The sequence below is a fragment of the Parasteatoda tepidariorum genome, chromosome 10 (assembly GCF_982258835.1).
Source record: "Parasteatoda tepidariorum strain Cologne lab strain chromosome 10, Ptep-v5.0, whole genome shotgun sequence".
Lineage (NCBI taxonomy): Eukaryota > Metazoa > Arthropoda > Arachnida > Araneae > Theridiidae > Parasteatoda > Parasteatoda tepidariorum.
Window position 1 is genome coordinate 38,268,299 of NC_141764.1, and position 17,049 is coordinate 38,285,347.

Here is a 17,049-nt window from a genome sequence, read left to right on the forward strand (position 1 = left end):
ACGTTGGGTTTTCAGGATTTCTTTTATTTTTGTAAATTTTCCTCTTAATCCTCTAACAGTATAATAAACAAGTTCTCTTTCAGAAATTTGCAGTCCAAGTGATGAACATTTCGTTTGAAGTCCTCGTGATCTTGCAATATAGTCTGACACATTTTCATTTTCTTTCATTTCAAGATTTTTTATTTCGTTACTTGCATCGATTTTTCGATCTTCGGTTTTACCAGTAAATGTGCTTTGAATTTTTTCCCATAGAATTTTTGCGTTAGTTTCGTTTGCGAACTGAAGACTTTGGTCATCAGAAAGCGATAGTTGTATGTATGCAACTGCGTCATCATTGTTTAATGTCCATTGTTCCCGCAACTTTGGATCAACGGGGGCTTCTTCAGTTAGCACATTAGCTATTTTCTTAAGTGTCAGCAAAGCCTTGACTTTAATACTCCACTGGTAAAAGTTCTCACTGTTCAGCAGTGGGATACTCGGCAGATCCCTGTTCATTTTGATTTTGGAATCCAAACGATGTAAATCACGGCGAAACTAAGTGAAACTTTTTACTGCGTCATAATTTTCAAAACCACAGCCATGCTGCCAACTGTAGTCCGTGGATCGAGATTCAGACAGAAAGTAAAGGTTTATTAACAAAAAGCAAACAAACACATACAAATTTAAAAAGAACGCCATCTGGCGGTATAAAAAGAAAAAGACTTCGTAGCTATCCTTCTCAGGGAATGACAACAGTCCCAATTTAAATTTTTTTTTAAAATTTTCAATAATACAAAGCATTGAAAAATTTTTAAATTTTCATTTATGTCTTTAGAATTCGAAAGTAAATAATTCTTTATGCTTATTTTTTTTTTACTTGTCTCTTCTTTTATTTAATATTTTTTTCAAAATTTCTTTAATTAATGGAAATTGTTTTGAAATTAACATCGACTTAAATTAACATACTGTGTTAAATCCATTTAAGAAAAATAACGACGAAAAAAAAAACTCTTCCAGTTTTTGTTTGTAATGCCCAAAGATCTAAAAACATCCCCCTATTCATTTATTATTTTCATTCAATATTCTAGGCATAAAAACAGAGGAATAAATTCGTTTGGATCAGATACGCTATCGCTCCAATTTACATTTTTACAAAACAGTTTTCGATTCCTGAATGGGAGGTCTTTCTTTGATCGACCCCGTCAGTATTTCTCCAATACTTGTTTCTTGAAGAAGAGAAAATAATAAATGAAAGGCCCCCGTCACAAAAAGATAAAAGAATGATTAACTGCATTGTTGTGCTTACAGTGCATTGAAAAAGCACGATTGAATTGATTTTGTGTAAGAAACAAACCTGTTGACATGCTTTGTTATTAATTTTGAAGTTTTTATGTCTTCGAAACTGATTTAATCGATTTCAGTGTTCGGCTTTTCTGAGGAATTAATAGATTTTACTGGGCTGATAAATTAGATCAATCGTTGGCATTACAATCAGAAGATCTAAAGAAAAACATAGCCCATTTAGTTTGTTTTGCGTTTTTAGAATTTTTAGCAATTTTTCTTTTAATGTCACTTATTGTGAAGTTATTGTAATAGAATTGAAACATACGAATGCTAGTGCAAATTAGGTTGTACAATTTTTTAATTCCGAAATATTAACACTTAAATAAATTTAAAAAATACTCATAATATCCTCTTTTTTTTCTTCTTCAAATTGTTCTTTAAGAGTTCTCTACGAAGCTCTTTCGCTAAGGTAAATGGGAAAAGTTAAAAAAAAATACCGGGTTCTAAAATTTTGCCGAATCTAGGTACACTGTGAGAAGTGAATCTTTTGCTAGGTACTCGGTAAAAATTTTATTTCTTACTCGGCCGGTTCTGGGTGCCCGGTAAAATATTAATTGATTACCCTGTTTTTGGTATCCTGTAAAATGAAATTGATTACCCGGCTCCGCTTACCCAGTAAAATGTGAATTGATGGCCCGCTTCCGGGTAACGAGCCGGTTATTATAACATTTATGCAAACAATATTTTCTATCGAACAAATAATTGACAACATATAATTCTAATTGGATGCCTGCAAGTGACGTCATCGTAGGTGAATCGTGGCATTTGTCGATTCAGATGCCAATCTTATTCGACACACACGTGTACATGACGTCACTTACAGTTATCCAACTAAATCTGATATAAACACATGGTTGAGTATAATCACTTCACTTCTTCTCGAGTTGAAAGTAAAAGATTGTTACTAACTCCTAACAGTTATAAATGTTACATATATTCGTAAAAAATCTTCATTTCATATTGATAACAAATTGAACAATGTTCCTTCGTGGTTAACTTGGTACCACTTGGGAACTTGCAACTCTAAAGAAGTGAAGTGATTTAAATCAGATTTAATTGGGTACCTGTAAGCGACGTCTCGCGCGTGTGTCGAACCTGATTGCCTTCTGAATTGACAAATGCCACGATTTACCTACAATGACGTCACTTGCCGGTATCCAATTGTGGTTATTAAGATTATAAAACATATTTTTACAAATATGACTTAATTTACGTCCGATAATAATAATAAAAATGTTCGTTAATTAATTAAGTACTGAAAATTCTTTTCGGAAATACATTTGTAGTTGAAGCAGTTAATCGTGCAAAAAACACCCTTCTGTTACCTAAGAGTTTTATATAATTTCTAATTTACGTGTTACAACGAAATAAATTAAGTAATATAGTAGGGAAAGAATATAAAATCCTTGTGATCTTTGCCCAATGCCGCCAAGCTTTTTCTTGAATTGAAATACTTAAGACATTTATAATAAAGTCGTAAAACTTAGTCATTAAGCCCATTTTTTTTCTTCTTCCTTTTAATTTCTAGTGGTTTTCACCAAGGAAATATACTTACGTCATTCTTTACTTGTCAAGCCTTAATCGCCAAAGGCGTCCGTCTGCGTTGTTGTTGGGTTTGAACGTCTAGCAAACACGCAAGGACATAAGACCATTAAAAGAATTGAATGTCAACTTCTTTTGGTGCGGTTTGTTTGTGTTTCCTTGCCCCTTTCCCCTATTTCTGCGATTATTTTTCAATTATTCTCAATGCTTATTAATTGGTAGCTTTTGAACTTAGTCAGCTCTGTGGTTTTTGCGAGTTTTGTTTCTAAGATTATTAATTATCAGTTATAGCAGTGTTTCCCAAAGTGTGGTACGCGTACCCCCAAGGGTACGGGAACAGTTTAGCGGGGGTACGCGTTCTTATGCGAAATATCTTGCAACAAACGAAAATTTCAAAAATTTTTATTTGAAAATAAAGTTGGCCAGGAAAATTAACGATTACGTATTTTTCTATTGGCTATTTTTTGCAGAATTAACAGTTAATAATTACTGGTATCAACAGCCAGTTGTGATTTTTAACTTTAGTTCAATTTTTTTATAGTAAGAAATACATTCATTTATTTATTAGTGGTACACAGCGTTACGAAAAATTTAGAAAGGGTACACAAAAGTCATAAAGTTTGGGAAACACTGAGTTATAGTGATTGCGAGTTTCATTTTCACCATTTTGTATTGTAAGTACCCATAGGCGAAGTTTTTATGAGCATTTTCTAAATAAATGAAAATGTTGTTTAATTAACTGCTAATACAAGCGTGTATGAAAATATTTTAGCAGGAATATATTCTTTTCTTTTTTTATTATTTAGCAACAAATTTTTTAATTGTTTATTTAATTTTTTTAAGGCCGTTTTTATTTATAAAACTTGTTTTTATTAATACAATATTTTTTTTTATTATAGATTTTCCTACAAAATTTATCATGAAATAATTTAAATGATGCGAAAGTAAAGAATCCATATGTACGAAAATTTAACAGTAATGAGTAATTAGAGAAAATAATAGTTAAAACGTTATGTATATTTGAAGAGCCTAGAATCAGAATGTTGTATTAGTGGCATATTTTTTTTTTAAAATTGAGATTTCTTTAAGATAATTCTATTTATCTATACAACATTGATTATTGTATTTTATTTATATGAGTTTGTAAATTTTACGGTTCTTAGAGGTGAAAGTACTAGATGATAATCTTGATAAAAGCATGTACAAGCATGATTTAAAAGCATGTTTGCAAGAAACAATGGCAAGGCTTAATTTTTATTTTCGATCAAATTTTTAACTCATTAAGTTAAAATTTAATTGTTCGTGAGTTTTATTTTTGATTTTTATTTCTTGAAGCTTTAATTCTTCTGAATTAGATATAGAACTTCTGAGTATTCTTCTGAGTTTTATTTCTGAAACTTCTGAGTATTAATTCTTGAAACTTTTATTTCTTGATTTTTATTTTTGTATGGCTTCTTGAAAATTTCAAACGACTTTATAATAGAAAAATAAAAACCGGAATTTCTGCTTCTCTTTTGTATGCCAGCCAATAACAATGATACAGGAAACTTTATCTCAATCTTTGTGGTAAAAGTCAAGTCCCAAATCCCAGCATCTTCTTGAAATTCCGATGTCCCACTGGGACAAATTTTCTTCCCCCACCCTTATCTCGTCGAAAGCTGTCTGAAGCTTAAATCAGTACACCATTCACCTGTCCAAAAATATAGAAGGGCGCTTTTGTCAAGGGGGGTCCAGAATGGGACTGGGTCTTGCAAATTTATTTTTATTTTTCATTTTCCTTGCTCTTTTTGACTTCCCTTTACTTGTCTGCAGTCAACATTGACCATTGTGGTAGATTTAGACACGTCGCATGTCTTCGAACAATTTAATGTACTTTGTCTGTTTGATAAGTATTTCTGATTGCACTGACAATGGTACATAGCTTGCTGAGAGTAATGAAAACAAACGAGGACCGTGTTTCAGTGCTGTTTATGATCTGAGGGAAAATCTGAAACGTCCTGTATTTTGAATGTGAGTGAAGTTTTTATTTTATTATATTTTTATTTTATTTTTTTATACACGTATAACAGGATTTTTTTTTTCATCTATGTTCTTCAAAGTTCTATAACTATTCTGAAATAAATTAAAATGTATGCAGAATTTCAGTGGAAGATATTTTTTGAAGCAATTTTTTATAATGGGATTTTGGTTCTGTTGACATGGAAGAACACCAATACAGGCAGGAAAGAAAAAAGAAGAGAAAAAAAAAACGAATAACTCTTCTGATTTTTGAACTATTGGTGAGCAGGGGCGGATACAGAAATTTTTCCTGGGGGGGGGTCATAGACTCAGATCCCCCCCCCCAATGAATTTTTTTTTTTTTTTTTTTTTTTTTTTTTTTTTTTGAAAAAAAAAAAAAAAAAAACTTGGGTTTTTAATGCTAGTCTTCTTATTTATTTCTTTCATCATGAACAACAGAACAATACATAAATAATTCAAGTATTCAACATCTTTAAACAATAAATGTAAGTCGTTTTTTAGAAACTTTGGCAAAGCTTGGCTTTGGAAGAAGAAAAAAAAAATGATTTTTCCGACCTACCTAGGTGTATTTGCCCCCTTAAATAATTGTTAAAAAATTTTATTTCTTTTGTAAACTATTAAAAAAATTAAAAATTTTTTTTTCAATTTTGGGGGGAGGTGATGACCCCCCTCCCCTGCTGGATCCGCCACTGTTGGTGAGATTTTCATTCTGTCAAAAGTGTTAATCTTTTAAATTATGTATAACAGTTAACTCTTACCGTGACAAAATACACTTATTTTAACCAAAAAACGCTGCTAAAAACCTAAATCTAAATTTGAGGAAAAAGAAGAGTATGTTTCTTTAGAAAAATCTGAAAAAACAATCTTTTTTTTTTTTTTTCTCATCAAATTTGGATTTGACATCCCCTAACAACGAGGCGAAGTTTCTAAAAGCTGGCTTTAATGGTTTAACCGTTATAACGGTTCAAAGTTTTATTATTCTTTTGTCATTTTAATATCTCACATTTCTCTTCACAGCAACTGATTGATTTTTTAATTTAAAACGGTTCTTTCGCAAAAAATTATAAGCCCTAATCCTAAAGACAGAAATGCAATATAATGAGGAATTTGGATAAAATAAATAATTTTTATTAATTAATTTGTTAATGATTAAAAAATTTTGAAGTTTTATGCAAATTTTTATAATAAATAAAAAAGTGCTTAAAAATGAAATTGAAAACATAATTAATAAATGGTTATGAAATGGTTCTCCATTTTGTTATTATATCTTATTTTATATTATTTTATAACCGTCGTTGAACAGCCGACCCAATTTTATGTGTTTACGACTACTAATGTTCAACTCCGTAGCCTTGTAATTCTGAACCCAATCCAGAAGACAAGGGAAATCCTGGATAGAGTATTGGGGGAAATTTGCCTTCGTGGAGGACTTTTTGATAGAACTGACTCGCATTTGCGTTACACCGAGAGGATGACCACGAGAACCTCCCACGGTTAGCCTGGCGGCAAGGGAACTTTAACCCATGATCCGTCTACCACTGAGGATATTTCACGTCAGCACTGTGGTCGGTGCAAGCCGGATGCGGAATTCGTATCGACTGGGATTCGAACCCGGTTCGCCTCATTGGAAGGCGAACGCTCTATCCCCTGAGCCATCGCGGCTCTGGATCAAGTATTGGGAGAAATTGGCCTTCGTGAAGGGCTTTTTGATGCAACTGACCCGCATTTGAGTGACATGGAGAGAAAACCTCCAAGGGTTAGCCTGACGGTAAGGGAACTCTAACCCATGATTCGTCTATTAGTGAGCATATTTTTACGTCAGCACTGTGGTCAGCATGCTTCTTTTCAACATGCTTTCTGTCAAATAACAGCTCTTCAAGCTCTAAGTCATTCGAATTAGCCTATAAATGAAAAAGTGATTCCTTCATTTGCGAAATTAAACGCCAGTGTTGTAGAGAATATAAAATTTTCAAACTAAATTGTATAAAAATGATCATACAAAATTTTTTTGAAAAAGATATCAGAACCCCAGAAATCCACTTATAAGGAATGGGTTGTTTATAAACGCTGATAAGATTAAAATTATTCATGATTTATATCCAAAGCTCTGGAAATACTAACTGAAGACAGTTAACTTTTTAATATATAAATACGGATCCTATTACGCTGGCTCGTGATACGCTTGTAATCTTTCCTTATATCATATGTTCCCTTTTTCTCCTTTTTATTTTTGCATCACACTTAGTTTATAACATCATTTAATTTCCTTCCCTTACATTTATAATATTGTTAGTTTGGTAGAGTACATCTGGTTCTGAATCTTGTACCATTAAAATCTACTTGCGTTTATAATGTGTTTTTTCAAACAGTTCATTTCAAAAATTCACGAAAATATCACTTAAAACTTTCTTCCACTAAATTCTTCAATTTATATGGCACTTTTCAATATAAGAAACTGAATTTCTTAAAAATTTTGTTTATAATTATGAAAAACATCTGCATAAAAATGTAAATTTAATTATAGTATGCCTATTTTCTCATGCTCTTAAAAATTTTATTTCATGACTCCTTAATGGTTTTTGGTTTATTGAAGGACCTAAATATTTTACTAAGTTAACCCGAAAACAATAGGTCAGACTATTGTCCTTTGGTCTAATTATTGTTTTCAGAAGTTTAAGTATAAAATCGCCAGGAAAGTCCATCATTGTCCGATAACTTCCTATATAATTTTCCAATGCTCATCAGTAAATTCTTTATACAACTAATTATTAACTTTGCTATTTATGAATATATCCTGAGTTATTAACATTTAATTTCCATGGATTTAACCATCATGCATATACATACGCGATTATGGAACATTCTGGTCTGTGTCACAAGCCTGTTTACACGTGATTCTTGTTTAACCATTCGCTCCTTATGGCCCGATCCCTAAGACCCCGTTATTGTAGTCAAAACACGAATCGATCAAGGTTGGGAAAAAGCTTGATTTTCATACTTGAATTCCATTTCTCGACTAATTGTTAATTCGATTCTTTTGTTGTGCAAATCGTGACTGGATCCCGATGAAGTTCCGATACTTCGATCACGTAGATCGGCCATTAATTACTGGCATTTTGCGTAATTTTTCAACCATCACGTTTTCTTTTTTGGACTCGACTACCGGACAGGACTTTCTTCCTGCTTCTGATGGATGGAACAGCATCTTATTGTCTGAGACCTCGACCGAGTTTATGTATATTTTGGCTATTGTGTTATTGATGGCTGCTGGTTTTCGATGCCGATCGAAATTTTTTTTTTTAACGCTCTTATTATTACGGTAATGCGGAGGGAGGTTATGGTTGATCATGGTGTAGAATATGATGAGCCAACTGGAATCGACCTATATATTGGAAGATCGTGACCTGTGAATATTCAGTAAAAGTTGACCCAGCTCGTGATTATAGGCATCAAATTAATACTCAGTTAATTGAATGTGGCGGTATATTTAATTTAATTTACCTTCATGAATATCTGTTCAAAATTTGAAGGAGGAATGCAGGGCAGATGTTTCAAATTATTTTAGCAGGGAAGTTAAATACGTTTGAAGATTAGTTAGTTACTCATTTATTATAATTTTGCTGAATATATGTATGTATTTATATTTTGTAACAAAAAATAAATTTTAAAACCTTGTGGAGTGTCACAGTCTTTGACATTAGTGTCTGTTTTGAAAAAGTCATTCAGGCCACAGAGGTAACTGGTGTCTTCAATTACCCGCTTAAATTCAAATTTTGGCTGTAATGGCGAGATCCTTATATCCTGTATAGTGGCGTTTATTTTCCGCGTCTTTACCTAAATTCAAATTTCAGCCTTAAATTGTGGGTTATTTGATGTTGCGCACGAAATTAATTTTTTTTTTTTAAATTTATGATTATTTCTTAATTGTAAGTCTAGCATGAGTTAATTTTTTTTCTGAATCGCGGCGGCACATGTGTAGAAATTTTCGTGTAGTATTACTATTTTATAATCATAAATGGTGATATGGGCCCTGCTTGAAATTTCCCTCTTGAATTGGCACATGGTGCATAACGTTCGTGCCTTAGTGTTTTATGGTATTTTTAAATTTTAAGGCAAATTCTTGCTTTTATTTTGTAGAACATGGATTCTTAAGATTTTTAATTAACTACTTACTGACTGTTGTAGTTTATGTCAAGTTTTACAACTCGAAATAATTTTTAATGAGACCTTTAGAATTGCAATTGTAATTCTTCGTTTAAATTTAAAGTAGGTTGAAGTAAGAAAAAGATCATTCTAATCTGAAATTACTAATTACATGATACAAAAAAGGGAAAAAATATCTGAGCTCCATTAAATTAATTATTTGCGATTTGGTTTAATTTTGATCGTTTTTCTTAGAAAGTCTAGAACTATCTTTAAGTATTTATTAATGTAGCTTAAGCTACTGTATATAAAAATTTTAAATAGATAAATAAAAAGCGACATTAACTTAGTTCAAGCGGCATTTCGCCTTTTTTTTTTCTATTCTCGAGGGGGGGGGGGGCTCAAGCTTGACTTAGAAAATGTCATTTTACGTGAAATTCCTGAGGACCCCCCTCCTCATTTTTTATTATTTTATTACTTGTTCGAGGAACGAAATTTTAGAGCGGCCCCTTTGGTGGTCTAGTTCGATTTATTTGTCGTCCTGTATATATTAATCCCAAATTAAACCCATAAATTCTGTTTTAATCCGAATCTCAGGTACTGACTTTTTTTCTCCATAGATACTTTATTATTTTTTTTACGTCCCTGATGAACGCGGCCAATCTATATTTTGTATCATTATCGAGTTCCTAAGTTGTCGCCCATTTAATTTTCATTTTCCGCGTTTATGAATTATACATTTTCGTAACTGTCGTTCGTGGAAGTCTGAAGAAGATGATTTAACTGCGACTGCCGCCTTGACATTTTTCGTTTCGAGCACATAATTGGCCTTGATGATGTAATAAGTTTTGGGACAATCAAGATGGCAGCTAAATTGGGAAGAAAAATGGAAAACGATTCTACTGAACTCATGTTTCTTCGCCTGCGAATTTTGTAAATAGCAACATTGAAAATCATTTTCATTTCGCTCGTAAAGAAGTGGCGACGATTAGTTTCTTTTTACCAATTTGTGCAATGACGTGTTTTCTTTTATTAAGATTTATGATTTTTTTTTTCAAATTTTAATTAGTTTTGATGTTTTTACTATTTTACTTCTTTGTTGAACTATAGAATGAACTGAGTCATATGACAAGGAATATATTTTTGATGCTTTCTTACATTTTTCTCAACGTATCACGTCATATTGTACTGGGAATTCCTTTTATTAAATAAGGCAGAGACGAGATTCTTTGAGTTAAGAATAATGTTTTCAAATTTAAAATAATAATACCTTGTATATTATAGTATTTACTGCATATGATGGGACGCATTTTGATTGAATATGGATAGGGCACTTAGAAACTTTATTATATTAAGCTCTTGCCCAAGACATATTTTTAAAATGCGGACTCGATTTTCAATTTAGTTTTACACTTTTTTATATGATTGTGATGTGATGATAAAAAAAAAAAGCTCTGTAATTTATTTATCTTGATTTTCGAAAAGTATTTTAGCTTTAATTATAATCTCTTTCATAAAAAGTGATGTTTAATAAAAATAATTTTTAAATTATTAATATAAAATATCTCCTTTAAATACAAAATGCAATTTATTTTTTGTGCTTATCTAGATTTTCTTCTTTTATTGATTTTGAGTATGAGATTTTTTTACATGTAGCATAAGAAATTTTTGGTAATCTTCCTATGGAATTAAATTTATTAAACTGTTTGCACTTGAATTTTTTTTTTTAATATTCAGTTGCAAAAAAGGTCTCAAAATTTTATTTTGTCACTACTTTCGACTCTTTAATTCATGCTAGCTTATGGGTTCATGTTAATAAATATTCTATCATGTGGTAATTATTGTTTTTAATAACTTATTTGAAATAATAATTCCCACTTGTTAAAATATTTATTAACATGAACTTATTAACATCCATTAAATAAAGAGTTAAAATTAGAATATTAAAATAAAATTTAAAAACCTTTTTCGTAACTGATCTAATTATAATTAACGTTGTCGATTTAATATTACTATTATAGCAATGTTTTATTTATTTTTTAATGTGAAAATCAAGTTCGGTGCAGGTTTGCTAAAATAACGAAATAATTGAAGTCTTTTTCAATGATGATTATTTCGTCTCAAAGTAAACAAACCATGAAGCAAATCAACTTTATTGACGAAACAAGCGATAAATTTCTTGGAGGCTTTTCTTTTATGTCTGCTGCTGCCATCTAGTTGAGATTTAGCTAAATATTACAATTTAGAATTTTGTTTTAAAAAAAAATGCAAAATATTTAACAAATTCTTATTTTGTTATCTTTTCTAAACAGATATTCTATGGGTTTGATTGGAAAAAATGAAGGCTTGGAATTGTGTGATAAAGTCACAGCTTCATCATTTTGCAGGTAGTTTGGATTTCCTTACTTTATTTAAGTATCTATCCTAAACTTTGTTTGCTTTATAAATTTTAATTTTTTTTCCATTCATTTATTTTAATAGAAGAAGATTACCTGTCCTTATGGTTAGAAGCAAGATGGCCCCATCATTGAAGATATCTCATAAATTCATTGAGCAAGGCCGTATCCTTAAAAAAGATATATATTCGTAATCACATTCAGAAACTTAATATTGTTTCTTGTCTGTATTCAAAAATTTTGGATATTGCTTACCTTTTCTTTTTCATTTGTATGAGACGTGAGCTAATTATATCACTGCTTTCAAATCAGCATTCGGTTTCTCACTACAAGCTACAGTTTTTAGATCAGTGGTTACCAACTGGCGGGCCGCATGCGGCCCGCTTATCCTTTTTTTATAGCCCGTGAACAAAATATATTAGTGTTCGTTTTTTTTTTTTCGGACAATTTTCGTAAAAAATCTATATGGGTTTAAAATACTTTTCTTTTGTTTAAAACCTAATTTCTTCGTTTCTGTGAAATTTAACATACCAACGGTGCAAAAAAAGGTTTCTCAGGTTTTGCACCCAAGAAAATATTTATTCAAATACAAAAATAATAATCGTGTATGTTGCTCTTTTTTATTTTTTTTTTTTTTTTTTTTTTTTTTTTTTTTTTTTTTTGTGAATATAATTTAGCATGTGTGTATCAGAAATTTTCTCGAAGAAATTCTCAGATTTAAGTTTTTGAAACCACTGATTTTGGACGAAAATATTTACACACACATTTGTAAATTTGAAATCTAAATATCTATTCTCTGGTGGCTGCAGCTAACAAACCTCAATTTTGTCATTGAATGTTTTGTGTGCTACTATGTAAGTTTTAATACCAACCTTTTTAAAGTTTTATATCTTAACAGTTAGATATCTGTTGCACATTAATTGTTTAATACATGGGTGCACATAAGAGTTATTGTAGCCCGAATTTTTTAATATGCAATTAAATATTTTTAAAAATCTACTTCTTATTTTAATTTGTAATTCAATACTTTTGTTTTGTGCAACTTGGTAAAAATCTGACAGTAATATTTAATGTTCCTTCAAACATAAAAGAGTCCTACATAAAATTTTGATAAAGTTGCGGCCCGCCATTTGATTTGTATTTTTTAATTGTGGCCCCCCGGCCTCATGTAAGTTGGAAAGCCCTGTTTTAGATAATACGTTTCAGTTTATGAAGATCACATATTTTTTGTCTCAAGTGTTATTTTCAAAGAAGCAGACATATTTGTGTGTATAAATTTATACGTTCTTTATAAACTTGTACATTCTGACAAAGAAATAAATTAAGCTCAAAATATCACTTTGGAAAAAACCTGAAACTTTTCGACCAAAACTAATTTCAAATTAGAAATTCCCACACCCAAACTAGGTGTAATAAATAATTGTGCTAGCTACACAAATGTTTCCCAACGAAATCTCGGTTATGTGAAAATAACTGAAGAAAATTCATTTTCCGATCGAAATTTATATTAAAAATGTTTTCTTTTTTACACGTGATAATATTAGTAGATTTTTTTTTAAATAGTATTTTGGTCGAAAAATCCTGAAACTTTTCGACCAAAACTAATTTCAAATATGTTTTACAGCCATGTATAATAAATGTTTTATAGTAATGCAATTGCAGGTTACAAGTACGATGAAAATAAAAGCGAATATCATTATCAATTGAAAAGCGGATTAAAGCAAACAAAACACAAATTTAATTTCAAAAATATTTTTTTATGTCAGTTACTACCATAGATATAAAGGCATCCCCTATATTAGTCTCTGATTACTACAAAAAAGTTGTGCTGTTTTATATAAGAAGGTATTAACTTTAACTGCAGTTAGATAAAAAAAAAATCTTTTTATCATAATTTACCAATTTCATTAAAAATAATAATCTAAGGAAGAAGCAATTGAAATTAATCTTTTCACAGTTGTTTTTCTTGCCATATTAGAATAACTTCCTTTTAATATTGTCTTGATGTAAAAATCTAGAGATACATTTGAAATTATTAAAATAAAATATGGTTTTAAAAATTAGATTTGGAAATGAAAGATTGTAATTCCTAGCATTTGAGTTACTTTCTTATTTTTATCTTCATTATTTTTGGAAAAAAAATCCTATAACTATTTTTTTAACAATAAAAACATAGGGTGAAAAAACTGCATTCAGTGATTTTTATTTCCGTTTTGAAAAATCCAAAACATCACAAGATTTTAAGAAATATCTCTTCGCAAGTCTTAATGTATCACGCAAAGGATTGATAATGATAATAAAAATTATTTTAATTAAATCAATAAAAAAGGTTTTTGATTTAATTTAATGATTTTAAAAAAATATTGAATTAATAAGCTGATTTAAATAACCGAATCTCTTATAAGCAGTTGTTTATAGTATTTAATAAAATTTTACTATGTACTCTAATCTCTAAGATTAAAGATTATTAATTTTTATTTTAGAGGTCCTGATCCAACTAGGGAGTAAGGATAAATTTCTTTTTTAAAACTTTGTAATATTTTCTTGAATATCTATTACACCTTGGAATTATCTGTTTTCTTTTTTCTTTCTTTTTTTTTTTCTTTTTAAATCAAAACTATTTGTTTATTCTTACATTTGATGTAACTGAATCCTCGTTTTAGGGTATCTGCGCACCTGGAAAGTCATGATTTTTGGTCGCCGAAAAATCTAATTTTTGTAATGGAATTTACCCCCCCCCCCTCCCCAATTTTCATGGTGTTCCGAGTATATGAATTGTAACAAAATCCTCACTCATAGTCATATTTTATTAATGTATAAAATGTTTTTATCATGTTCTTTAAAAATTATGGTGTTCTTTCAAAAAATGAAAGAAAAAACATAATTTCTAGAGCGAATTAAACTTCTGTGATTTTAGAATTTTTTTTTATTATTTTTTTATTTTTATTTTATCAATTTAAATTTCTAGCTGAAGCAAGCTAGTCATTGGCGATTTTTTTTTTAAATTCTGTAATGGTAACAAAAAAAATCAGGTGTATTTTTTTCCTTTCCGATGAACTAGAAAATTATCATTAGAATATAATTCTGCAGAAAAGGAGAAGAAAAAAAAATTTTTGCTTTTGTATTTTTTTCCTGCTATTTTGTTGCTTCAACTCTTTCTTTACTCTGTTTTTTAAATTTAAAATCTATAAATATGAAGATGCAGCGTATAACAGTTTCGGTTATACCTATCATTTCAATTAATGTTATTATAATGCTTTGTTTAATTTATTGTTGTGTTCTTGTCAGAGAAAATAGTAACTTCGTTAAGTCATGAAAAATTCTTGGAATTAGTCATGGAAAGCCATGAATTTCAAAATCGAAATTGTAGCAGATACCCTGTATTTTATTTTTAAAAAAGTTAAGATATAATGTTTTTAATAGTATATATCTTTCGATATATTCGAGTGACGATTAAATTATTTTTTAATAAATTCAATATTAAAATTACGAACCTAAGACCTGACTAAGAAGTGTTGTAATTTTTTCTTAACATTTTTACCCAGATGTTCGTATAGGTCCAAATGTTGTGATGGATCCTTCTTTCTTAGTTACTAGGAATATGGAAGATTTCATTACATGGGTTGATAGATCAGCTATTAAGAAACACATAGCCAGATACAATGAAGAGGTAAATAATTAATTTTATTTGTTGTGTTTTTTCAATTTAAAAAATTATATATTTTTTTTGTTTTATTTATTCTTAGTTAGAAAATAGCTCTTTAAAAGTTATTACTGTCAAATAGTTTAGTGTATTATTATTATGTTCATTTAGTTTAAAAAGTATTATATATAAATATGTGGAAAACATCGACCTTAATCTGGAAGTGGACTAAGGGGATTAGTTTTAATAACGGAAATAATTAGTTCACAAATATTAATTAAGTGAATAAACGAATTCGTAATTTAATAATTAAGTTATTTTTTAATATATTGCATGTTTGTTATATTTTGCATGGAATTATCTTAGGATAAGCTAGTTTTATAATAGTATGCAAAAAAATTTTTTAATTCTCTTAGAAAGTTCTTTACATATAGCGAAAAACGCAATAAAATAAAATTAACGTTAAGGGGTCCAAACTTTGGATCGCTCTCCTGACCAAACAATTCGGAACATATTTTACAGATAGTGGCTCCCCCCTATATTTCGGGGGTCAGAAATCTGAGTTCGTCGGGGGAAAAAGGTATATTTTTTCAGAGAAAATACGTTATTGTGACCTAATTTCGTAACTTAAACTATCGTCTACTCTAATTACTTAAGCATATGTGAGGTCACCCCCTTGAATCAATAAGATAAAAGCCCTAGAACGTGAAGATCCAATCATTAGTTCAAAAGTTATTTAGGGTGGTCCGTTATTTATTTTGCCCCCCTGTACATTAGAGGTAAGTTTTTTATTTTATTGTTAATACTTAGCTTCCGTTGCTCACATGATTGTATGGATTATGTTTATCGATTTTTATTACTGTTTGATGAACTCCGATTTTCAAAATAGTTTTCGTTCACTTACTTTCTCTCTTTCTTTTTTCAAAAAAAAAAATGTCTTTAGTGTAACAAAAACTACATGATTATACATTTACATGCTGCTAAAGATTTGAATTAATTCAGTAAAACTTAAAGTATTAAACGAACTCTCATTTTGAGTTTACGTACTAGAAGCTCGTTAAGTCTTTAAAGAGGAAATTATGCCGTCATGTAAACCAAGTAATTTTTTGACGCAGTTTAAATTTTTAACACATATTATTAGGTGTATTTTTAACAAATATTAAATATTTACCTCTTTAATTTAAGTGTAAAATTTGATTTAAGTCTTCTGTGGCTTTTGAATCATTCCTATAATTATAACTAATATAATTGAAGCGTTAATGTTAAGCCACATTTTTTTTCAATAGAAATTTTTTTTTAAACATCAAACTGTAACTTAATATATCAAGTAGATAAGTAAGTTTCCTGAATTTCCACAGGATAACATCATAATACACCTAAACATTTTTGCCAAGTGTTGTTTTTCACTAAAAACAATCCTAAAAAATGCTCTCTTGAAACATTTGAAAATGTGACTTCAAAACATGTAATAGTTACATATGTTTTTCTAATATGTATTTTTTTTCTTCTATTTTTAGCTGGATGATTTTGACCTTATGTAAGGACCTTCACAAATTAGTGTATATACATCATGTAAATAAAATTTGTTAAAACAAGGATTTTGTTTTTATTTAATTTGCACAAGACTATAATAAACAGTTTATAATTTCTTTTTATTTTATATAAACAATAGCAGTAGTTGGGCCGTTTTCAACATTTAGAGTTGAAACGCAGTAATTTTAAATCATTTAATAGGCGGTAATAAAAAAGAATAAAATAATTAGTTGAACAATAAAAAAAAATAGGTTAATACTTCGACTTATAGAATTGGCATGACTTTACAATTAATGTCTTGTGTATGCATTTAAAAATATTTCGAACCGTATTTTACATCCACTCATACTTAATAACAACAGGGTCAGCAATTTATTTATTTATTTAGATGAAGTTTTCTAATCTGTCGATAGATGGCGGCAGAAGTTCTGAATCTGGCTTAGGACTTGA

At 29.7% G+C, this 17,049-nt stretch overlaps 1 protein-coding gene across 2 annotated transcripts in view; it reads left to right on the forward strand.

Annotated features, from left to right (window-relative positions):
* LOC107442777 (U3 small nucleolar ribonucleoprotein IMP3) overlaps positions 1-16,662 on the forward strand; it is a 64,063-nt gene extending 47,401 nt beyond the window's left edge. Inside the window, exons 3-6 of one of the 2 annotated variants that reach the window (XR_011637538.2) lie at positions 11,340-11,414; positions 11,509-11,588; positions 14,969-15,452; positions 15,501-16,662. Coding sequence is in view for 1 of the 2 variants with exons in the window: in XM_016056418.5 (XP_015911904.1) it covers positions 11,340-11,414; positions 11,509-11,588; positions 14,969-15,093; positions 16,584-16,607 (304 nt within the window). In the remaining variant the exon portion in view is untranslated. The remainder of the gene's footprint in view (positions 1-11,339; positions 11,415-11,508; positions 11,589-14,968; positions 15,453-15,500) is intronic. The other variant, XM_016056418.5, reaches the window with a different exon arrangement.
* The last annotated feature ends 387 nt before the right edge of the window (positions 16,663-17,049 follow it).